The sequence below is a fragment of the Phyllostomus hastatus genome, unplaced genomic scaffold, assembly GCF_019186645.2.
Source record: "Phyllostomus hastatus isolate PE091 unplaced genomic scaffold, TTU_PhHast_1.1 phas_contig_1162, whole genome shotgun sequence".
NCBI classification, from domain to species: domain Eukaryota; kingdom Metazoa; phylum Chordata; class Mammalia; order Chiroptera; family Phyllostomidae; genus Phyllostomus; species Phyllostomus hastatus.
The window spans coordinates 9,246,305-9,270,584 of record NW_025333537.1 but is presented as its reverse complement, the minus strand read 5'-3'; the positions used below and the strand labels follow the sequence as shown (position 1 = coordinate 9,270,584).

Below are 24,280 nucleotides of genomic sequence, written 5' to 3'. Positions count from 1 at the left end.
GGGAGGAGGGTACTGGGAAACAGCGCAGATCCTCCTGAAGACCTCCCAGGGCCAGCCAGGCTGGGGCAGTGCCAGTGTGGAGCGGACAGCAAGAGAGACCTACATGCTGGTTCCTCGAGCTCCACCCTAGCCTCTCTGGGAGCCGGGTTATAAAAGGTGGGTGTGATGAATCTGGACTGTTAGGACCCTCTCATCTCCAGGGGTCTCTGATCCCACAGGGCAGCGTGGACATGTTGTACCAGCAGCCACCCAGCCGAAATCCCCTCGTGGTTAGAGGCTCTGGCTGGAATCCAGCTGTGCCCCCTCAGCTGTGTGACCTTGGGCAAATGACTTAACCTCTCTGTGCCTCCCTGTGGGCCTCTGTGTAAGGGAAACTATAACAGTGCCCACCTCAGAGGGCTGCTTTAGCTCAAGGCCAGGTACATCAAAAGCATGCTGTCAATGGAAGCCAATATTGTTTTATTCCCTCCATCCTATGTGATTATCAGGGTAGACTGGGGTCTGCAAACTGGCAGCCCAGTGTCCAAAGCCGCCAGTAAATCTGTTTTGTTTGGTTACATTGTTGATTTTTTTCCCTAAATTTGTTGCCACCAATTAAAAATCAAGAGATTTTCAAATTAAAAATCTGGATTTCAAATTTGGACTTTTCTGTAGAATCAGACCCTCCGACCCCACTGGGCCCACAAGCCTCTGGGGCACCAATTAGCCAGAGCTGAGTATCACTGTCCCCTTTCAAGGGGACACTCATCTCCCATTCTCCATGCCGCACCCTTGATATCACCTGCCAGGCCCTGGCTTTCACCTGTCAGCCCCGTGAGGTCCTCAGGGAACACGGCAGCCTGGACCCCTGATGTGGGTGCTTAAAATGGGTTTGAGTGAAGGTGCATCCAGGTGACAGTTCAACCTAATGAGGCGGGTCACTCTCTGCACCTCCAGTCCTGCCCGGGAGAGAGCTGCAGACTCCAGCCTTGGCTGTGTCTGCTGTTTGGGTCCCCTTCCCTGTGTCCCCCCAGCTCCTGAAGAAAGTCCTGTTTCTGCCTGTCCCCCTATTCTCCTCTCCCCTCTGTCCTCCCCTCCTGAGCCCTCCCCCGATGGTCTGCAGGCCCACACACACAGGGCGGGAAGCACCTCCCTGAGCAGCCTGTCTGAGGCCCACGTTCCAGCCATGTACCAGCCCATGGCCGGTGCCCACGACCGCTGGTCTAATTCATCTCTTTCAGACAAGACCTTCTTTATATTTAGTTTGAAGCCGTTCAAAAAAAACCCCAAAACTGTCTGAAACCACCTTTAAAATTCCTGCCTCCTCCCACCCAACAACTTTTTTCCCTCCCCTGACTGTTCCATTGCTTAAAAATGGCTTAACCAATTTGGGTTATTTTTAGAAAAATGCCTGGCATGTTGGCTGACAACCTGTATTCTAAGTTTCAACCTGATACAGAAAAGACAGAGTTTATAAACCCCTAGGGGGGAAAAAAGAGAAAGAAAAAAAAACACAAAATGCTGCTTCAGAATAGAAATCATCTGAAACTGACCCCATGGTTCCCGGCCAGCAGAGTGTCAGGTGACTCGAGGGACAGGCCCCAGCCACCAGCTCACGGTTTCAAGGGCACAGGATGAAGTTTGTTCTTCTGAGCCTTCACCAGCATCTCTGGGAGAACTGGAGCCAGTATCCCATGGTCTGTAGGACAAGGGACCAACAGGACACTGGCCTGAACTCTGGTTCCTCCACTCCCTTTGTCCTTGAGCCAGAAGTGCCTTCTCTGAGCCCTCAGTTTTGCCATCTGTGACATGGGGATGCTGGGAACCACTCCAGGTAAAATGCTGACCACGGAGCCTGAGGCCCAGGGACACCCAGCGACGTGTCCATACAAGTCTGTTAGTGTAATGGCGGGCCAACGGAAGGACAGAGGGCTCTGAAGAGAGTGCCGGTGCGAGCTGTGTGGATTATAAGCGGCAGCTGAGCAGAGCTTTCCCTACCTCCCGTTTCTTTTGAGATTTTTAAAACAGCTTTATTGAGGTACAGTTCCCATGTGATAAAATCTGACTATCGCGCATGTACAATTCCTGGTTTTCAGTGTTTACGGAGTTGTGTGCCCGTCACACAATCCAGCGGGAGAACATTGTCATCACCCAGAAAGGTCTCGTGTGCCCATTTACCGCTGCGTCCCTAGCCCCAGGACACCACGAATCTACTTCGTGGGTCTGTGGATTTCCCGGTCGTCTCTTATAAATGGGATGATATGCTATATGCTCTTTTGTGTCGGCTTCTTTCACGTGGTAGTATGTTTCCAAGGCTCATCCATGTTGTAACAGGTCTGAGTATTTCTGTTCTTCTTTTATTGCTAAATAATATTACATGATATAGACAGGCCACATTTTGTTTCTTCATCAGTCGATGGGCATTTGGGGCGTTTCCACTGCTTGGCTGTTGTGAATAGTGCTGCTATGAACACGCATGTACAGGCCCTTGTACGACCATGCATCTCCAGTTCTCTTGGGTAGAGGAGGGCATTGCTAGGTCATAGGCAAATTTATGTTTAACTTTTTAAGTAACTGCCAAACTGTCTCCCAAAGTGGCAGTGCCATTTGGCCTCCCCACCGGCAGGGGGTGGGTGCTCTGGGTGCTCCCCATCCTCCCCAGCATTTGTCGTGTCCTCAGATTGAGCATGTGTTTTTGGCCCCTGGTCTCAATCAGGATTTGGTCTGGGAAGTCTGGGAGCTGCTGGGGCTTGAACAGTTGAATGGCAGGTGGGGGGCGTGGGACGCATGTCGTAGGTGTGGTAGAGCAGTGCTACGCCATGGAAGTGTCTGTGGTGATGCAAATGATGTATACCTGAACTGTCCGATATGGCAGCTGCTAGCCTCTGAGGTTATTAAGAACATTGCAATATGGCCTGTGAGACTGAGGAACTGGATTTGTAATTGTATTTCATTTAAATTAACTTAGATATATTAAATTTAAATAAGCACACAAGGCAAGCGTTTACCATATTGGACAGTGCAGTTTTAGAGGTTCAAGATCACTGTTCAGTATGTTCCAAGTCCTGGGTGAATGTTTCTGAGGGTTGATCAGAACTCGCCTCGCTTTGCCACAGACAGCTCGGGCAGATGCGGGGCGCGGGGCTACGGGTCTGCATGTGTCCCCGAATATTGTGTCTAGTAGCACACGTGCCTCAGGATGGAGAGGGCAGTGCCGTAATTCTGGGGATTTAGGTCAGGATACACTGTGACCCGAGACAGGTGACCCATCCTCTCTGAGCTTCTGTCTCCTCATCTGAAAAGTGGATTAGAAACATCACTTTCAAAGGATTGTTGTGAGGCTCAGAGAAGAACGGCTGTAAATCCCTTAGTATCGTGTCTGTCACTTAGTACATGCAGAAGAGTATCAACGTCTGTCACTATTTTTACTGCTGTCATTCTGCCTGGTCCCCAAAACTGTGCAAATGCCAGGTAACCCCAACAACATGGGCAGTGACCTTGTCTACTGCTCCAGTGCTGGATCCCCAGCACCTGGCACATAGTAGGCACTCAAATAAATGCTTGTCTGATGGATGGATGGATGGATGGATGGATGATTACTTGATGTGCTTGCCCTCCCTCCTTTTAACAGAGGAAGGTCAAGGGCACAGGGAGTAGTTGCCCTGCTGGACCAAATGTGTTAGCCCTAAGAGGGTGCACAAAGATCCCCAACCCCTCACTTGACACCCACCAGAGATGGGGGCTACTTTATTTCCTTGGTGCCATGAGGTTTTGCATTCTGAGAACTCCAGAATATAAAATAGCAATCAAGGGCAGGAGGAAGTGATCGGATGTGGCTCCCGGTTTGTGGCAAGATAATGAGGCATTTGATTGGCATCCTCTCTCAAGGACAGCCTCCTGCAGCAGGACCGGGGTTGCCTTCCTGCCTGGTGCGTGAGGGTGGGGGTGGGGCCCTGGAGGTGGGGCAGAGCACTGAGGTGGAGACAACTGCAGGGGTGGGGGTTTGGGACACAAGTTGGCCAGTCCATCTTTTATTTCTTCCTTTACTCATGCATTCATTCATTCATTCAGCAAGTAACGAGCACTCGCTGCGTGTCCAGCGTTGAAGATAGATACATCAGTGACCCAAACAAAGTCTCTGTTCTTCTGGAGCTGACATTGGAGGGGGCAGGCAGTGGAACTTGAGGTAAACAAATAGAAACGTGACCGAGTAAACATGATGACGACAGTGCCGTGGAGGAGAGACGAGCAGGGAGAGTGACAGGAGTGGTGGGGAAGGGTGCTTCTTGTTTTAGAAGGATGTTAAGATGGGCCTCTGTGGGAAGGCCACGTGATCCAAGACCCAGAGGAGAAAAGGGGCAAATCCATGAGGAATGCGGGGAGGGAGCGGGGGATGGGAAGAGGGAGTTGACAGTGCAAAGGCCTGTGGAAGGAATGTGCTTGCTTGATGTGTTCAGGAGCCAGCAAGGATCCTGTGTGGCTCGAGGAGAGTGAGTGGGGAAAGAGTAGAAGGAGGTGAGGCCGGAGATAAATCACGTGGAGCTTTGATGTCCTGGTGAGCCGTTTGGCCTTGACGCTGAGTCCGGTGGGGATCATTGAGGGCTTTGAGCAGAGGATGGACAGGATGTGACTTAGGTTTGACAAGATCCCTCCAGCTGCTTCGTGGGGAAGGGACTGTGGAAAGGTGAGGGCAGCACTGGGTAACCCAATGAAGAGGCTCCTGTGGTCACCCAGATGAGTGATGACAGTGGCCTGCCCCAGGGTGGCCGCGTTAGAGAGGATGAAAAATGGTTGGACTGAGCTAACAGGATGTGCTGAGGAGAGCAGTGTCCCAACCACAGTTTGGGGTCTCAGGACTGGTGGTGGCCCAAGCCCAAGCACCAGGCTTGGACCAAGAGCACCCTGCCCTTCCAGACACCTCTTGCAGCCTGGGCCTCCTGCCAGCCACGGGCCTCTCATCCTGCCTGCACTGCCGAGAAGGAGGGGTCGCCACGACTCCACTTAACAGTGGTGAATCCTAGATGCAGAGAAGCTGAGGGTCTGCCTAAGCTCACAGAGCCAGTGAGCAAGAGCGTCAGGCTTCTAACCTTCTTCCTGTCAAATGCTGGCTCTTGGCCTGCCTCCAACTAAAAGCAAGTTGCCACCTGGATTTTCTGGAAGCCTGAGCTGGGGGAGCTTCTTGCAGAACCTGAGGGACCACAGCCTTAATAGTCTGTTTGCTCTGTGTGACCAAACCCTTTATGTGGCTTATTCTGGCAGCAGTGCCATTGTGGGCACTTAAATAGTAACAGAGTGAAAGAATGAGTGGGTAGATAGGTGGGTGGACAGATGGGTGGACAGACAGATAGACTGACTGGACCCGATCATGCTCCTGCTTTTCAGGCCACGTGAGTCCTTATTGAGGACAGACAGATCCAGGAAAAGATGCCCCATCAGTATCTGGAGGAAAGAACCCAGACAGACATAGGGTCACATCCCCATGTAACTTTCCAGCTGTGTGACCTTGGAGAGTGGCCTTGTCTCTGTAGGCTCCATGTGTAAAATGGTACCTGCATCATAGGACCATTCATTTGCTCCCTCAACAGACGTTCTAGGTAGACAATCCACTGCGAGCCAAGTATTATTGGGAGAATTAAATGAACTTTTGTGTGCCAGCTAGCACGGACAGAGTATCTATAATAAGCTCTATGGGACAGTTATTATGTAAAATTCACTAAGAAGTTGTTGGCAATCTCACCCACACACCCAGGCCTCAAGGTCAGGATCTTTGACCTGAGTGTGAACTATCACCCTGGCCCAGCTGATGGAATGTAGTAAAACCAGCCTGGCTGGAAACTCGTTCTCATGGACACCACCCCTGGCCCCAGCCTCAGATAATTGGCCCAATACATCTTGGCATCTGGAATTTACATACGGTGTAGGGAGTGATGGATGGCTCTGGCAACCCGGGCTGTCTCTCAGCGCGGCTCAGTTATCCATCTCAGCGGGCTGCGGAACCATCCATCTTGTCTTGTCCTCTTGCTCGTGGCAGGCCGGCATGTGCCCTCCATCCCAGGTCATCCCCACCCGCCCCCTCCAACAGCCGGCCTCTGAGGCCCATTTGAAGGCAGCGCTTGCGCTGTGCCCCACAGTGTCCCCTGAAAACCCTCCACCTTGGTGTTTGCCTGGGATTCTGATGGCAGAGCCCCGAATGGCTCCATGGACCTGAGACGCGAGATGGGACATTTGGTGCCCCGACGTGGGCCCCACCTAGCTTCTGCCACAAAGGATTTCTCATGCTTATATCTACTAACAGTCATTCATTCACAAATGTGTGCTGGGTGCCTACAGCGCACCTGGCACTCAGTTAGAAGAGCCATAGCTGTGAGCAAGACAGGCCCAGTCCCCACCCTGAGGGGCCGACATTCCATTGGGGAGTATGAACACTGAAGACGCTAGACACTGTGCCAAGTACTTCACCTGGTTCTTACAATCTGGTTCTCGAGGAATCTTCTTAATAACACTGTGGGCTTAAAATTGTGTCCCCACGTTAAGATGCAGAAATTGAGGTTGAGTCATTTGTCCAAGGTCATGCTGCTAGTGAAATGTCAAAGCTAGAATTTGGACACAAGTCTGTGGTCTCAGAACCACATCATTGTTCCCCAGACAGACCAGGCTCTTTCAGGGCTTCTGATACATAGCATTCATTTATTCATTCATTTGACCAACAAACATTTCTAGAGTGCCTACTGTGGGTCAAGAACTGTTCTAGGCACTGAATATATAATAAGAAGGGAGGGACCAGATTCTCTGCCTTGCTCTCATGGAGTTTTCATTTTAGTATATAAAATAAGTAAGCAAAATGCATAGCGTGTTTGATAATGGTACATATTAAAAAGAGGAGAACCAAAGACAGGAATAGGAAGACCAGTTAGGGGGCTGTTGGCGATTATCCCATTTCCTCTGCCTGGGATGTCTGGCTTATTCATCTGACACACTCATCCTTCTGGACCCAGGTCAGATGTTTCCCCAAATCACAAGAAATCACTGTGTTCTCTGTGTTCCTTTCATACTTTATGTATCCTTTTCATATTTTACTTAGGCACACAGCATTAGGGTTGACCTGTTTGTCTTCCCCCTGCACTATGAACTCCCCAAGGACAAGGACTTGGTTGATTCCTATATACCAGTACCTAGCCCTGCCCTGGCACAGAGTTTGGGCTCAGTAATTAGTTGGATGGATGGATGAGTGGATAGATGGGTGGGTGGGTAGATGGATGGATGGATGGATGAATGGATGGATGACTGATTGATGACTGAGTGAATGATTAGATAGATGGATGATTGGATGAGTAGGTAAATGGATGGTCAGTTAGGTGACTGGATGGTGGTCAGATAAAGGGCTTCCAGCCTGGGTAACTCCTTAGTGGGTACTGGCAGCCCTTGCCCACGTTGGGAACCACACAGTGATTTAACTAGAAGAGGAGGGTGAAACTCTACCTCTCTCCTTTGTCACATTTGTTTCCATACCCATCTCAAATATAGGAGCTATATTAGGGTTTCACACTCCTCCAAGCCTGCATTGAAATGATATCTTAACATGATGGCCTTTGTCCCCTTTTACCTGAATTATTTATGCCCTAACTTGTCTCCTTTGGTTTCTGAACTCTTAGAACATACAGCAGTATCTGATTCATCATTGCTATCTCCCGTATCAAATATCTAGCACACCAGAAATGATGGTTTGATGGGTGGGTAGGTGGATGGATGGTTGGGTGAATGAGGGTCCAACAATTCTGGTTGCATCTCTCTATAGTAAAGAGAAAGCAGAATTCTGTGTCTGTGTTCGGGGAAGTTGGAGACTATATTAGAAGTCTGCTCATCCTGGTTTTCTATACTTGGCCTGGAATCTCAACTGTCACTTCGCTCGCAGATCCTTACAGGATATAATAATATACATAAAACGTTTAGTATAGTCTGTAAATATTAGTATACAAGGTTTGTCCAGAAGGTATCTAGCCATGTAATATGAAAAATAGAGACATTTATTGAAGAAGTTACAAGAAACATTGTACACAGGACAATGATGTCTCAGTCCCTTTAAAGTAGGCAGGCACCTTTGGACCTCACGCAGTTCTCCCAGTCACCATCAGCTGCCCCGTGGTATTTTCCTGAATCTCATCTGTGGTCTGAAATCTCTTCTCTGTCAAAGGTGATTTTAGTTTCGGGAACAAGGAGAAGTCACAGGGCATCAAATCTGGACTGTAGAGGAGCTGAATCACCTAGGTGATTTGGTATTTTACCAGAAAACCGCACAAGACGTGAAGACACATTGCTCTAAGCAGACACATTGTTGTAATGAAGCCGCCAATCACCAGTTGCCCACAGTTGTGGCCTTTGTGAATCATCTGAATAGTTTCCACGGAGGAGTGTTCAAGCTCAACACAAAAGTTGATGCAGATTCATTGTTCTACTTGCCCAGTCGTTTTGAATGCAACAGCCACACAGTACATCTGCTCACTTAATGGTGTCTACTGCCCCCACTGACTAATGCAGTGAAATCGTCATTGTTCACACATGTGCATTCCAGTCTACTCTCCTTGGCTGCCAGGTTACATTGATGTTGCACAAGCCTTCTTATTATATTAACAATGACTGGACTTTTTCTGCACAGCCTTGTCATATATATAATAGGCACTCAGAAATGTTAGCTATGATCTCTTGATTTCTATAAGGAATTTCTGTGTAAGAATTCACCTGAAGGAAAGGTTCTAGGGATTTAAAAAATAAAATCGGGCCCTGGCTGGTGTAGTTCAGTGGATTGAGCACAGGCCTGCAAACCAAAAGGTCGCTGGTTCGATTCCCAGTCAGGGCACGTGTCTGTCTCTCTTTTTCCTTTCCTTCTCCTGTGTCTAAAAATAAATACATAAAATCTTAAAAAAACTTTTAAATAAAAAATAAAATCGAAGGGCAAATATCAGAAAGGGTTAACAGGCACAAAGGAGATGCCCAGGATTGGAGGGGAGGGTCCAAGAAGCCTTCCTGGGAGAGGGGACATTTGAGTCAAGACAAAAGGATGACTTAAGATCAACTGCAAAGACAGAATGAGATAATCTAGGTGAGGGATGAAGTCTGTGGAGCCATGGAGTTGGGAGACCTCGGTGCGTTTGGATTTCTACAAGGAATTCAGTCTGGTTGGGAAGGAACCAAGGAGAGGAGAGAATGGGAGGGGCTAGCAAGGACCCAGTGATGCCTAAATCAGAAGTGTGGAAGTTGTCCTAGGGCAGTGGAGAGCCCTAAATGGGTTTTGAGCAGGGGAGGGACAGACATACTGAGGAAGAGCTGTTTCCCTTTACGAATCCCTTCAAGCCTTGGAAACACCTGAGGTTCTCGCTTCCGTAACCCTGATCCCTAACAATTACTGCATTCTTTTAGAAGGTCTCTTCTCAGAGTTGGTGTGAATTAAGGTGATGTGTCTGAGTGTGGAGGTGTCTTCAGAGCTGAGAAGAGTGTGGACATATATTGGGGGAACTGACATGCAGATGCACAACTCAGATTGTGTTTTATTTGGGTCTCCCTATAAGAACATAGCATCTAGCCCTGGCTGGGGTAGCTCAGTGGGTTGAGTGTGGGCCTGCGAACCAAAGGGTTGCCAGTTTGATTCCCAGTCAGGGCACATGCCTAGGTTGCAGGCCTGGTCCCCAGGAGGGGGCATGTGAGAGGCAACCACACAATGATGTTTCTCTCCTTCTCTTTCTCCTTCCCTTCCTCTCTCTAAAAATAAATAAATTAAATCTTAAAAAAAAGAATGCAGCATTTAGCTCAAAACTGTGTACGGAGTTGACACTTAAGGATCAGGTGTTAAATTTCTTTCAAAATTATGTATTCTTGTAATGCGATTCCCAATCTCTCCTCATTGGGGAGACAGTTGAACTTGCCTCCCCATAGGTAACCAACAGTTTTTCTTCCCCACCCAATACCCACCGTCCTCTCTGAAGAAATCCAGCCTCATATATCCGCTCTGTGGCTTGGGCAGGCAGCCTAAGCTGTCTGCTCCTGTTTCCTCATCTCTACAATGGAAGAATCCAGTCCAATCAGTGTTTGCCGAAGTGTGGGGCGTGCACCCACTGACGGCATGAGATGGTTATCAGCAGTAAGTAGGTCTGGCTTTAGAAGGGATTGACTCACGTCAGGAGGAGCAGTGGGTTGTACTGCCTCGGTCCCTTCCATTCCTTCTCATTCTGACGGTAGGAAAGTCTGTGTCTGGCAGCACACTACCTGTAACGCCTCTCCAGCTCTTGCCAAGCAACCCTCTATTATAACAATGACAGGCATCAATGCTTTGTTTTCACTGTACTTTTCTTTTAACCACTACGATCTGTTTGTGGCATAGGATTCTCTAGTCGTTAAACATTTCTTTTTCGAATGCATGTATTTAGATTTTTAAAAAAGAGGTTCTTTACATACAGGTCAAGAGAAGACAAAACTTATCCTTAATGCTCGGGTAAGAATACTGGTTACCTTTAAGCAGTGCTCACTAGAAGGGGCGGGAGTACCCTGCTGAGGTGCTAGGAATGTGCACATTCTATACCTTGATCTGGGCAGTGGTTACAAGGATGTAAAAGCTTGTCTTAAAATTGAACTTGAAGCTCTGCACATCTTAATCAAAAAGAAAGAAATAGGAGTTGTTTTGAAAATGTAAATATTAGCCCTGGCTGGCGTAGCTCAGTGGCTTGAGCGCAGACTGCAAACCAAAGTGTCGCAGGTTTGATTCCCAGTCAGAGCACATGCCTGGGTTGCAGGCCATGGCCCCCAGCAACCGCACATTCATGGTTTTTCTCTCTCTTTCTCCCTCCCTTCCCTCTCTAAAAACAAATAAATAAAATCTTTTAAAAAAGAAAATATAAATATTAAGTAAATAGAAATTCATGTGGAATATCAATATGGCAAAATGCATGCAGAGGAGTGTGTGCAGTTGAACTTTGGACAGTGATTCTGGCTCAGACGTTCCAAGATTCTGAGTGCCTTGGAGGTCTAAGCCCGCAAGTTGCCCAGCACCTGGAGCTAGGGGCATTCCCCAGGCAGTGGGCACTTACAGCAGGCTAGCAACAGGGCTGTCCCTCCCATCAGAAGAGCCCTTCCTTGCCACCCCAGCTTTTTCATGCTGCTCCTGGTCCTGGGTGCAGCTCAATCCCAGCTTCCTTTCTCTCTGCACATTGGCACGAGCCTCAGCTGCATCTATCATCTGCTTCAAGCTCATTAAAATTATTTCTTTTTAGTTGCAAATGGGCTGTTTATGATGATCATTATTTGAATGGTCTGCGCCGGGCTCCGGGCTGTCTGTCTGCTGTTGATGGCCGGTTAATCAGATGAGTCTCCACCCCGCCTGGGCCTGGCCCAGTGTCTGGGGCTGTGTTAATCATGGCTCCCTGGGGCTGGGGGCTGGGCTGGGCGAGGATCCGGAATTCTGCTTGATCATCATAGGAGAGGCTAGCTGTGTGTGTACTGAGGTTCAGACACTCAGTTTCTACAACTTTACTTCAGACCACTTCTGGTTTATGTGGATGAGAGGGTTCTTTTCTGTTCTTTCAAAATACAGTGCTGTGAGCTTTTTATTTTAAATGTATTTATTTTTAAAGATTTGTCAATTCTGTCACTGGCCCACTTGCCTTTGTTGATGTTCAAATATCCTATCTCTTAGGGTGGGAGAGAGTGGCTTTTAATGTCTTTGCTTGATACAGTAAGACTTGGCATTAGCCTGTCGGTCTTACGGCTTTTTTTTTCTTTTTTGGTGAGATTTTTACTGATCTGTGAAATGTAAAACTGTTAGAATCACTGATCTATTGTGGTGTTTCCTGAGCTTTCAGTTTATCTAAATATAAGATTAATATCGGCCAACATTTGTTGAACACTTGGTACTGTATTGATGCTTTTCACATTTATAGTGTTTAACATGAGCTCCCTGAACACCCTCCAGCTAGTGGGAAAGTGGAGTAGAAGCCCTGTGAAGAGCAGGGCATTACAATTTTGCCTTTATAATCCACCAAGGAGATAATTCACACCTGAATTATTAGAATAGACTAATTTACTTCTTAGTTCCCTGATTGAATCACCTAACAGACACGTTAATGTGTTTGTTACCTGAGATAATGTTTGCAAGGAGCTAACCATGATGCCCGATGCGTGTAAGCACCCAATAAATGATAGTTGTGATCATTATTATTGTTGTTGTTGTTGTTAGTAAGCTTACCGTAGAAATGCAACAAGAAATTAGGGTTGAAGGATGAGCGTATTTAGACAAAGTTGAAAAGAACGTGGACATAAGTCATACCGTCTGCTCCTCTGGGGCCGAACAGGAAAGACGCCAAGATCTTGGCTTACATGGGGCCAGGGCTGGGGCCCTGCTGATATTCCCCAGCCTAATCTCACCTCTTCTCATCAGAAATGTGGACAGAGCAGACAGATTCACACCCACCAGCAGTCTAGGAGGTTTGGGTGGAGGGAGCCAGGGTAGTCGTGTCAGGCAGGTGGACTTACCCTCCTCTGAGATTTCCTCTCAGAGCCTGGTTTGGATGTTTTGAATGAGGAGTTCAAGTCCAGCCCCTTCCAGGTATATTGGTTGCTGTGGTGCAGGGAGGAACAGTGGCCCAGAGGTAAGAACATGATGTCAGATACTCGTCCATCCCAAACCAAGTGATGTTAACTCAAGACCCAGTTCTGATTGTCCTCCAGCAATGTAAAAATCACATCTTTGTCTTCAAGATGGGCAAGAAAAACTAAGGACAACTGTGAGCACTCTGCCACAGCCAAATTGACTGTGACACTCCAGGTTCTTCTCTCCTGCCAGGTGAGGTTCTGTCCACCTGGCCGCACCACCTGGTTGGTGTTTGTCTCCCTTTTATTTGCCCTATTGCTGAAAATACAGATCCCTTTCCAATCATTCAATTTTTTATTGTGGTTGATTGTAGTTTCTTTATTGGAAAAAGATTCTTTTTGAATGATGATAAACCAAAAATCTCCATTTTTCCCCTCTGTCACCTTGGCAGATTGCTAGAATCTGTTTCTGTTTCTCTCTCCCATGGCACCTTGTTCCTCACCTGGCTCCAAATTCCATGGGACATCTGAGCCCTAAGCCCTGCGCCTCAGGTTGGTGTACCCACTACTGTAGCGCAGAATTGGATTCAGCACCTTGGAGAGCACCACATGCCCTATTCCCATGCCTTTTATGCCTGGACCTTCTGCCCTCTGGTCTCGTGAATCTCCAAAGAGGTTAGACATCTCTCCAAAAATAGAAATTCTCTCCCTGATTTCTCCCAAAGGCTCTGTAGGCAGACACACATCCTGAGTTTGGGGCAGGCTCTCCAGCTTCCGATGGGTGTGAGTTTTATGGTGCTATGGTGAACTGCTATTGAGCAGATTTACCGACTCTCAGACATGATATAAGACAATTACATGCATTCTGTCTCTTAGAGGGAAAAGGATTTGCAGCGGCTAATAGTACTTTTATTTCATTATCTAATGGTAAAAGTGTTTCATTGTGTGTGCAAGATGAATGCATATTAGCAATGACGAATGGGGTCTTTCAACACGGTGCTGGGCCTCATCATACATGTGTTAGATTAAAGAGTTCACCCTCGAAATGCACCCTTGCATCTGCGTGTGTGTTTTTAATAAATCTGATTGCAGAAATTTATTGCACCACCGGATTTAGGAAATTATAGGGCTTGATTGCTGCAGATATAATCGGGTGATAAATACAGAAATGCTCCTCGAGTTATGGTCCAGAAAAAAAGCCCATCTTGGGATGGTGCAAGAAGGCAGCAGACCACATAAACAGAGTATTTCTTGAATTATGCAAATGAAACCCATGACAACTCATGGTGAATTGTACTGCCCGTGTGAAACTGCCACCGTTAAAGGGAAGAAAGCTACAAAAGGAGTGATCGGATACACATGTGCAGCCAGCAGACGCTGGCCGTGCTGTGTGCGAGCCGCAGCACCCCCGCTCCGCCCTTCGCTCTCTTTCCCCTCCATGGCATGTCCTGTAAAAACCTGGCCTGGTGCCTTCATTGCACATTAGCAAGGCAACCTCCTAATTCATTTCTCCTGAATCCGGGCATCTTCAGTGAAATATTTCTTACACTTGAAGTGAACCTTAAATGATTTACTGCAGGATACACAAAAGGTCAGCTTGCTTCTTATTGGCACCTTCATTTTTCCAAAATCTACTGAAATTAAAAAGCCATCTATATCTTAAAAGGCGTATTTATGAACCCTTAAGTGTAAGTAAGTCATAGTTGGAACAGTTCCCACCTCTGATATATGAAAGCTGTCGACAGCACTTTCTTCCACTATGATATGCCCATACAATATGTCGCACTTTACTATTTTGACACGGTTTGGAGATGTTTTTCTACAGTTACTGACAAGCTTATGCCATCACTCCTTTGGAAATTTAAGAGGTGGGGCAGGAGGGTGGGGGAGAGATGAAAAAAAACAACTCCACCCAACTTTATGGGAGATTATTGATCTGGCCCGTCTTCAGACCAGCAAAAAGAGCTGTCCTGGATTTTTTTTTTTTTGGTTGCATCCCAGTTTCGTAAATTATTCATTTGTACCAGGAGTCAATATCCTGTCTTTTCTCAGCTTTGTAAGTTAAGAAAACTTGTTCGGAATACTGTTTTGTATGATGATTAAAAAGGAAAAGGAGGAAAAAATCTTTTTCTTTTCTCTCTCTCTCTCTCTCTTTTATTGTTCCAGAAGGAGCTTAATTCCGTCGCTTCTGAGCTGTCTGCACGGCAGGAGGAGAGTGAACATTCTCATAAACATTTAATTGAACTCCGCCGGGAATTTAAGAAAAATGTACCTGAGGTACAGTATATTTGCTGTTACAGAATTAACTCAGTAGGAATGCAGATTTTTCTCTGTTCAAACTATATTTTGAAAACTGTAGACATAAGTGACTAACAAGAAAAGAAGCTAATTAGCCCCAGAGAAAAATTACGGCCCCCAACCTTTCGGGGTTTCTTGGTCCCGTGGTGCTCAGCGGCGCTGTCTAAAGTAAGGGCAGGATGCTTCTCCACCGAAGTCATTGTTTTTGAGGGCTCTATAAAACATCCATTTTCTCCCCACATTCACATAAGTCAAATGCTTGGCCTTGATGGCAAAAGCTATTTGTCTGGAGTTCTTGATTTTATTTTGCTTTTCCATTGGCGTCTGAGAGATGACAGCTACAGCCACCCGCTTTGTCCTTCCCTCCATCTCTGAAACTGCCTCCCACCCCCACATACATGCCTCGTTCTTCCCCTCCACCCCGTCCCTTACAGTCCCAGCCACCAGCTTTGTCTTTCCCAGCTGCCAGGAGGGTGGTCCAGATAATGACCAGCCCTAAACAATGTAAGGGCCCCGTCAGGAGAAGGGGCGAGAAAGGACTTGTTTCTGTTCTTTACAGGGGAGAGTGTGTGAATTCCTTTCCCTCCTCTCTCCGGCCCCCTGTTGCTTCTCAATTTTTTTAGTGATAAAGTAAACACAGATAGGAAAAATAAAGCCTTCTGACTCCATGTAATGTTGGCAGCCGGGTGGCACCTCAGAGCCACTATGGGAAACGGAGGCCCTGGCCACCCCCAGAGCCGGCTATACTCCTCCCAGCAGGTTAGCTGGGCTGCCTGCCCACACCTGCTCAGGCAGCCTGGCTCTCGGAGGAGGCAAGCTCCTGCTATCAGACCTGGAGGTGCTGATTCCACTCTGCCTGCTGGAATCTTCTGGGGGTCCTGTTGCCATCTCGCTGATGGAGGAGGGGTCCGTGGAGGGATGGAGAAGATGCAGGCCCACCCAGGGGTTGGGCCACGTGGGCAATCTCTTAGCTGTGAAATCCTCCTCACCCAAGTCATGAGTATCTTTGATTCTTCAAGGCAAGAGAGGGAAGTAGCATCTCACTAGAACTTGGCCGGGGAGCAAGTCTGGCAGGAATCTAAGGTTTGAGAGCTTAGGAAAGGTGTGCTTAGAGAAGGGGCAGGAATCTCAGATCTGTTTTCCATGTCGTGGCTTCAGAAAGGCCAAATACGATCCTTGGTTTGACTCTAGGAGCTAGGAATGGTAATACTGAGCGACTTTCCCTTCCCTTTTAGAACGGAGAACAGCTTGGTCTTTCAATTGATTTTTCTGCCCAGAATGAGTACCAGAGGCTTTGCCTCTGTCTCTCCAGCCTCTGGGAAGCAGCAGAGATGAAAAGTAGCCTTCCATCTCATCCCCCGTCCCTGGGCCCAGGCAAGGAGGGAAATCCAGGCCAGGTTTTAAGCCTTGAGTTCAGCTTACATAATTTTAATACTGCATAATTATGCAATTATGTAATTAGGAGGAATAAGTTTCCATTCCTATTATAGTCATGCCTCTGAAATTTTTCATTTTTGGAGCTCGTCTCTCCTGATGGGGAGAGTCGTGCTGAGGCTTTCCTTAAGAACGTCATCTGGCTGGTGGCCAGCTCACGGCCCGCTGGTGCCTTTGCTCCTCTCCCCCGAGGGCTTACGCAGACAGTGCACTGGACCCGAGTCCTGCTAACCCCTCCCTGTGGAGCCTCACTCACACTCAAATCCCCTAAACTCACTTGAGCGTGGGCTTCTGAAAGAAGCCTCTTTGGGGAATCTGTAGACCCACAGCAGGTTCCAGGCATGCCACTCAGGACTTCGAGCAAGCCAGCCCCCCGTGGGGCCTCAGGCCCCCGTCTGTAAATTCAGGAGACCGGAGAGTTTGTTCCCGAGTCCCTCCTGGCACTGACATATCCTGAACCTGAACCAGAGGTGCCCTGCCAAGTGTTTTATTGCTTCACAGATTTTACAGTGAGTTGCCAGTGTTTAGCATCTCAGGAGATTTTACCCAATAACCTGGATTTCCAGCATCTTTGAGACTGCTCGGTAGATCTGGCCACACAGAGGCTCCATGCCCATGTGACAGTCGCCACACAGAGCTGAGCAGCTGCCACCCCCATTAGGCTTGTGTTCCCTTCAGAAATTTGCCGTGGGACCTCCCAGCCTGCCTCCCTTGCGTCCACTTCCCCATCTGACGGCACTCTGGCTGACAGCCTTTGACCTACGTTGTCTTTTCCATTGCTGTAGTTTCTTGCCATCAAATCCACTAGGTTCACACGCATTCCCTATGTCCCTTCTAAAGATGCCCAGCACACGTCTGTGCATCCGCAGCCCTGAAAAGCCCTAGGGGACACGTCTGTCAGTGAGGAGGGGAGCTCAGGACCCAGAAGAGGGTTTTTTCCCCCAGGGCAAAAGCCATACAACCTTATTCTTGAGCTGAGCACTGGTATTCTTCTGCCCCTCTCTTTTCTTTCCTGCTTCTCTCTGCTGCCACCTCCTCCCCATGCTCTCAAGTGCCCCCAGCTCCTCCTCCCAGCGGGGGGGCGTTCTTGTGGGCCCCAGCTGATGGCAGTAGGGCAAGTCACCAGTGGGGCTCACAAGGAACTGGAGCATTTGGGGTTGGGATCTTGGGACACTTGATTTTAAAACCCTCTCTCTTGCACACTGGGGAGAACTTCTGGGAGCTTACCGGGGGAACCCTTGAGACTTGGAACCTCAGGGTCACTGTGCAAAGCAGGAAATTAGGTTCTGGAAATAGGAGGCTCCCTTCCAAAGGCAGCCGATCGTCACAGAGGTCATCAGACCTTTACGGAGCTTCCTCTGAGCTGGGTGCCGGGAGGGGTGACCCAGCCAAGGTGCCAGAAGCCCGTGCTCTGCTGAGGAAGGAAAGGCAAATACAGTGTGATGTGGCTGACGTGCTGGGCGGGGAGGCAGGGAGGGCGACCTGACGGAGACAGCCCCTGAGCCACACAGAAGGAAGGGACAGAGGGTTTTCATGAAGGGACTTTGGTGGCATAACCCTAGGTGTGGAGAACTGGGGTCACCTCCCCAGTCCCCAGTGCAAAGCGTACCCACAGTAGACCACCAGTAGGACCGCACAGGTCCTTCGCATCAAAGAGGATTCCATGATCAAATCCACTGGAGAAATGCTACTTCCACTGTCCCTCTGCCGGAAGTTCCCCGTGTGTATTACAGCACAGGCTCCCAAAGTCCTGCAGGGAAGAGACTTGGAGTCGGACTTGATATGTCCCCCTGTGTGTGTGTGCCCCTGTGTAGGTGTGTATAAGAGGAACCCTTCAAGGTGCCACTGAGTGCAGGGTCCACAGGACACGTTTGGGGAATGCTGACCGAGGGGGCGACAGTGAGCTGCAGTCAGGGGCCAAGGTTGTCCCACCTGGCACTGTGGTGAACTCTTCACTGATCTCTTTTTCAGGAAATCAGAGAGATGGTGGCTCCTGTATTAAAAAGCTTCCAAGCTGAGGTAAGACTCAAGGCCCCTGGCATGTCCCAAACCCAGTTCTGTCTCCTGTCCCACCTGGAGTTGCCAGAGGAGGCCAGCAGCCTCTGGAAGCTTGGGAGGAACTTCTCTACCCCACTCCCTCTAGGTCAGACAGTGGTGTTGTGATAAGTATGGGCTCTCTGTTGGGTTCAGTGGGATTCCTGTGTCCAAGCCCAGGAAATCCCCCTCTTCCTAGACGTTGCCCAGCCTTGCACCAGCTCTGCTAGGTACGCTATCCGTGGCCATGAACAAGCCATCTCACCTTCCAGGCCAGTTTCTCATTTTTGGAGGCTTGTACTTGCTAACCTTTGCCCTCCCCCAGCATTCTGCTCAGCTTTGCTGCTCGAAGAAGGCAGCCTTGCAGATAAGTCCCAGCACTTACCTGCCTGTTCCGAAACCCTCTCTACCAACCCACCCTCTGAGTACACAGTCGGCGTTGTTCCCCTTCTTTCTGTCCCACCCGTCGGGCCCCACTTCATTTGGCAACAGCTGAGCTGTCCTCGGCCAGTTTCTCCTGCCTGCTCGGAGCCCTGAGATGGGGCTTGACCTCCCCCACTTCTCCTCTTGGTTTGACTTTGTGGCCAAGGCTCTGAGAGTGCCCACTTGTCTGACTGGCGCAGGAGGTAGGCTAGGAAAACAGTGAAATTGTGCTGAGGCAGGAGGGGCCGTTTCTCACGTGCCCCCCTCACGGACTCGTCTCCGCCTTCCCCGGGATGCAGGCAGGGCCCCTGAAGGACTGGTCCTTCTCAGCGCCCACCAGCAGAGATGCGTTTTAAGTCTGTTGTCCGCCAAGCGCCGCATTACTTTAGATCTGTCTCTTTGCAACTGCATACGCGTATAAGGCAATATTAAAGTAAACAGTAACTGGATTTACACAAATGTCGCTGATTTCCATATTTTTCATCCCTTCGTTTTATTACTGAGTTGACTGATATGCTTATTTATTTATAGGGCCATTCAGTATTGATTCATTTGGTTGTGAGGTGCCTGAGCTGGAAGGGAAGGGGAAAAAGAAAAACAGAAGACTAATAATGTCGGGAATGTGTTGTCATGGCTTTGTGTTTTTGTAAAAGAGCGGTCCCCATCTGCCAGCTCCTGGTCCCGTGGGGGCCACTCAGCGCACAAGCCCTCTCAGGCAGCTGATCCCTCTGCTCAGCCCGGAGGCTGGCGTTGAGTTTTTTGTACAGAGCATTACTTTTCCAGTTGTTCCGTCATGTGGCTGGGTGTGGCGGAGCTCCTCTTAGGCACTTAGAGCCTCGGTTTCCCTGTTAGATGGGCATACAGACACTCGATTTTTTTCATGTTGCTTTGAGAATGAACTGAGATATAATGCAGGGGAAGGGTTTCGTGTAATGCCTGGCACGAAGAGCACAGACTCCAGGATACCTGGGTTCGAATCCTGCCTCTGCCAGTTACTAGCTGTTTGGTCTTATGCAACTTACTTGACCCCTCTGTGCCGGTTTCAGAATCTGTAAAATAAGATGATAATCATACCTACTTCCTACGGTTGTGATTGAGGAAGAACTAAGTTAATGTCCATGGGGTGCTTAGAAAATTGCCTTGAGTATTAGAAGTCTTGGTTGTTTATTATCCCTATTACCAATGACCTCCAACATTCGCTTCTTTAGCCTTCATTATATCAGGGTTGGATTATGCCTCTTTCTTAGGTGCTTAAGGCTTTTTATCCAAAAGAAGGAGCCTTTCTGTCCCTGTAGAAAAGAGAGATGACTTGTGTCATTTTTTCCCCAAAAGAAAGAGGTAAACCTTAGGTTTGATTGATGATCCAGAGAAGACCCATGTTCAGGATGGTGGGAAGCAAAGGCAGATAGGACGTAGGTCCGGCTTCCGTCTCAGCCCTGCCGCTTACAGTGGCCCTGTGGCCTGGGGGACGTTTCTTAACCTCTCTGGGCTACATCTGGCTTTCTCCAGCAAACGTGGCTAACAGGAAGGATTTAAAGAACTAAGTCGAGGCAGCTGACAGGGTGTCTGGCACACAGCTGATAGTCAGTGGTGGGGGAGAGAAACTCTTAGTGGGGCCAAAAGGAGAGACAAAGCTGAATTCTCATTTCCAAACCTATTTGGCTCGTTGAATAGACACTGTTGTAATAGCTGGGGATCTTCAAAGAACTTCATTAATTTTCTTAAGATGGCTTTCCATTGTCCCTTTAATGTACCAAAAAGACTATATTTGTCTGGAGTTTGATTCCTGAAACCCCTGCTTTCCTCGTGATCTATTGACTAACCCATTGCAGCAGTCTCGCCCCCCCCACACACACACACACCTCAGGGGAGACACGCCAGCACAGAAGGGTGCTGTTCACGAAAGCGTCCTCTTCACCCAGAACAAACTGCGCGCGCACAATCCGTTCATAATCCGATTTTTCATTTTAATTTTTTTAATGAGGGTTCATCCTTTATGCCACTTCCCTCTCACGATCTACCAGGCCCTCGGCTCAGAGCTGAGGATTCCCCAGGGCACATTAATCGCCGCCCAGGGATATTCCCCAAGGCAACCCGTTCCCTAGTCCCAGAAACTAGCCCATAAAACGCCACAGGGCATTCCTTCTTCCCCAGAGCGGGCCTCTTGTTGAAAATGGAAAGTGTTCAAGTTCATCCCTCAATTTCACTCTTCCTGCCATGGCGCACACAGAATCTGGGCATCCCTTTTATCTTTTCATGCTGTACATGTGAGTGTGGGCCTTGTATTTACTTATTTTTTTTTTAGTCTGTGTGTGTGCTGGTGGGAAGGGGGCGGAGAGGAAGTGAATTTGCCCTGCTGTGAATCAAGGAAGCTTTTCCTCTCCGCCTTGATTGCTCACAGGCCAGCCTTGATTCCCCTGCTCAAGGAAACAAAGACAGCCAAAGAAGGTGGCTTAATGGAGACAGCTTGAAATGGCCAAAGTCTGAATATCCTTGCTCACAGAGAAAAGAGCAAGACGAAAGCCCCGCTAATTACAAAAGTTGCTTTATGAAAGATAATTCAAAGCAATAATTTAGCAAACATAATCAAGTCGCACAGATGGGGTTGTTGATGGATGGATTGCAACATGCAATTAGCAGTTCTCGCAGTTACATATCATTAACCCTCCGAGCGCAAAAATTATTTTCTCATTATTAGTTGAAAAGGTAAAATTAAGCTGACTAGACAGTAAAGGAACAAACTACAATTAATTACCTTCATTTATTACAGTCATTATTTTAAACTTATTTTTACTTGGAGAGAGAGATGAAAACATCTAAATTAAAAGTTTTGTTATGCTAAACCAGAGGTGAAACTTTTCAGAGGAGTGCGTGCAGGGGCACAGCCCGGAAGTTGGCAGGGCCACCGCTGGGGGAGTTTTTTCTTTGTTTTCCTCCCCTTGCACCGTGACGGCTCATGTGGCCCCATGACAGCAAGCCCTTTGGGTTGAGCTGAAACAGACACACTCACCTGTTCCTGATCCACACACAGCAGTTTGCCGACCAAGGAGGCTTTACGTCTCTGAGCCACTGTCTCCCCACCTGTAAATTGTGACAGCTCATGGGATTACAGGAGCTTCGATGAAACTTCTCTTTCAAGTGGCCGATGAGTCATTTGTTCTCATCATGGTGGGTGTGTCTGGTAGCCTGGGCTGAGCTGTTCTCTCTGTGCCCTCTCCGGGTCAGAGGGAGCTCTTGTGGTGTGACCACCTTCTGGGAGCGTCTACGGAAGGCCAAGACACTGCTTACCAAGAGATGTATTCATCATCAGTTGAGTCCATGCAATCATTTAGTCACTCACCAAACATTTATGGAGACCCTCCTGCATACCAGGTGGAGTTCTAGATGCTGGGCCTAGTGAACGTCACAACCTGTTGCCAACTCGACCCATCTTCATGTGGGGTGAGGTCAAGCTTTTGTGCCCTCCCAGAAGGGCTGCCCTTCTGCTTGGCACTTTGCAGGTCCTCTCAACAAATACTCATGGGACACCTACCGTGTGCCAGGCTCACGTGAGAGCTGTGGAAGGTCCACAGATGATGCGACACCGTCCCGCCCTCTAAAAGTGTCCCTGGGGTTCAGTCCCTGTGACTGAAACGACTTCTAGGAATCACGTCAAGAGCTTGTTGGTTTCTTCCCAGAAGTTCTGTTTGCTTGCTGAGCTTCATGTGCACACCTCTCCCCATGACGGATGCATGACTGCTCTGGTCCACGCACATCTGCATTACGTCATGGCCCTCTGCCATCGAGAGATGGAGCCTGTGTCTCCATACCTTGAATCTGGGCTTGTGTCCACTCCAACCAATAGAATGTGGCAGAAGTGACCCTGTGCCAGTACCAGAGGCCTTAGCTGGCCTGGCAGCTCTGCATCGTGCCTCTTCCAGCACAGCCTTCCATAAGAAGTGTGACCACCGTGCCACCCCCCTGCTGCGAGCAGCCCACCCACGGGGAGAGGCCCTGGTGGGTGAGAGAGGAGCACCCAGGAAGCAGACACAAGTCAAAGAGCCATGCTGGCCACGAAACCCAGCTGAGCCCCCTGGTCACTGAGACCCAGTCAACCCAAAGGCAGGTCAGATGAACTTGTTTGGAGCCACTGTGCTCTAGGTAGTTACTTCCAGCAGTAACTCATGTCCTGCAGTGAGCTGCCTGAGAACGGTGTGGAGGGCGTCTGTGCAGCCCAGGTTACCTGAGACAGGCACGTCCCTCCCTGCCTGGGCCCTGGGTCCCCTCTTGTTCCGCATCTGCCTGCAGGACTCCTACAGCTTAATTACAGGCTTTTCTCTTTCTTTCTCTTTCTCTTTCTCTTTCTCTTTCTTTCTCTCTCTCTCTCTTTCTTTCTTTTCTTTCCATTTAACATTATTTGCTCTTCGATGTCATAATTTTCTTGCTCCCCAGACTACTCTTCTCTGTTGCTCCCAGCACTGGTGCGACCATTCCTTTGTATGTGGGAACCCCCTGGGGCCACAATAGATGTTCGACACGTGCATTCCTGAGAAGTGGCCTCGCCGGCCAGTGGGACCCAATGGGGAAGACAAGTGGTCGGGGCAGACATGGGTCTGAAGCCAGACTGGCAGCCTTGCGTCCCAGCTCATCCACTTCCCAGCTGTGTGATCCTGTGCACGTCACTTAACTTCTCTGCGTCTGTTTCCGTGGTTTCCCCTCTCCATTTTTGTGAGGTTCAATTCACATCCGACATTATATTAGTTTCAGGTATACAACATAATTCAGTATCTACACAATACAAAATGACCAGCACAGTAAGTCTAGTTAACACCTTGGCAACTTTTAATTGCAGATACTAGGGCCTACCTCGTAGGGTTGATGTGAGAGTTAAGTGAGTAGATGCTGGGAAACCCCAAGAACAGCGCCCGGCGTGCAGTGGGCACTCCTTGAACTTCAGGCGGCACTCCTAGCAGACGAGCTGAGACTTGCCTCATCACGTTCGTTCCTCCCAAGAGCCCCATGAGGAGGCTTCTGCTCTCATCCTTTTCTCCACTGAGGTAACTGAGGCTTAGCGCCCTGCACGTGGTGGTGAGTGGGAACTCAGGCTGGGCCATCAACCAGCAACATTTAGGGAGCATTTAGCGATGCCTCTTGCGCACCACCACCTCTCAGCAACACGACGAGGGAGGTGCTGCTGGCATCTTCTTTTACAGGTGAGAAGCTAGGACCAGAGAGGGCAAGTGGCTTGCTTAAGCTCACGTAGCTCTTCAGCAGAGGAGATGGTGGAAGAACGTCATCTCAGAGGGCTAATTGGGGTCCCTGGAGGGACCTGGGGGTGCAGGAGTAGTGCAGGAGTAGCTGAAAATGTAGATTCTAGATCGAGGGCCTAAACAGGACACTTGCTGGTGGTTAGGACTGGGGACGACCTCATCGTTCAGCCAGACCCGTGCCTTTCAGCTGTGTCTTTGCTGAGCTTTTACGGGTGGAATCTTCCAGGAAAGCCCAACGCATACAGGGAACTGGGATTCGAACCCTGGTCTGTGCACCCAGCCCAGGACTT

At 48.8% G+C, this 24,280-nt stretch overlaps 1 protein-coding gene across 2 annotated transcripts in view; it reads left to right on the top strand.

Annotated features, from left to right (window-relative positions):
- CUX2 (cut like homeobox 2) overlaps positions 1–24,280 on the top strand; it is a 218,648-nt gene that overhangs the window by 119,956 nt on the left and 74,412 nt on the right. For both annotated transcript variants that reach the window (XM_045846220.1, XM_045846211.1), the window contains exons 2-3: positions 14,719–14,829; positions 18,256–18,303. In XM_045846220.1, coding sequence (XP_045702176.1) covers positions 14,719–14,829; positions 18,256–18,303 — 159 coding nt within the window. The remainder of the gene's footprint in view (positions 1–14,718; positions 14,830–18,255; positions 18,304–24,280) is intronic.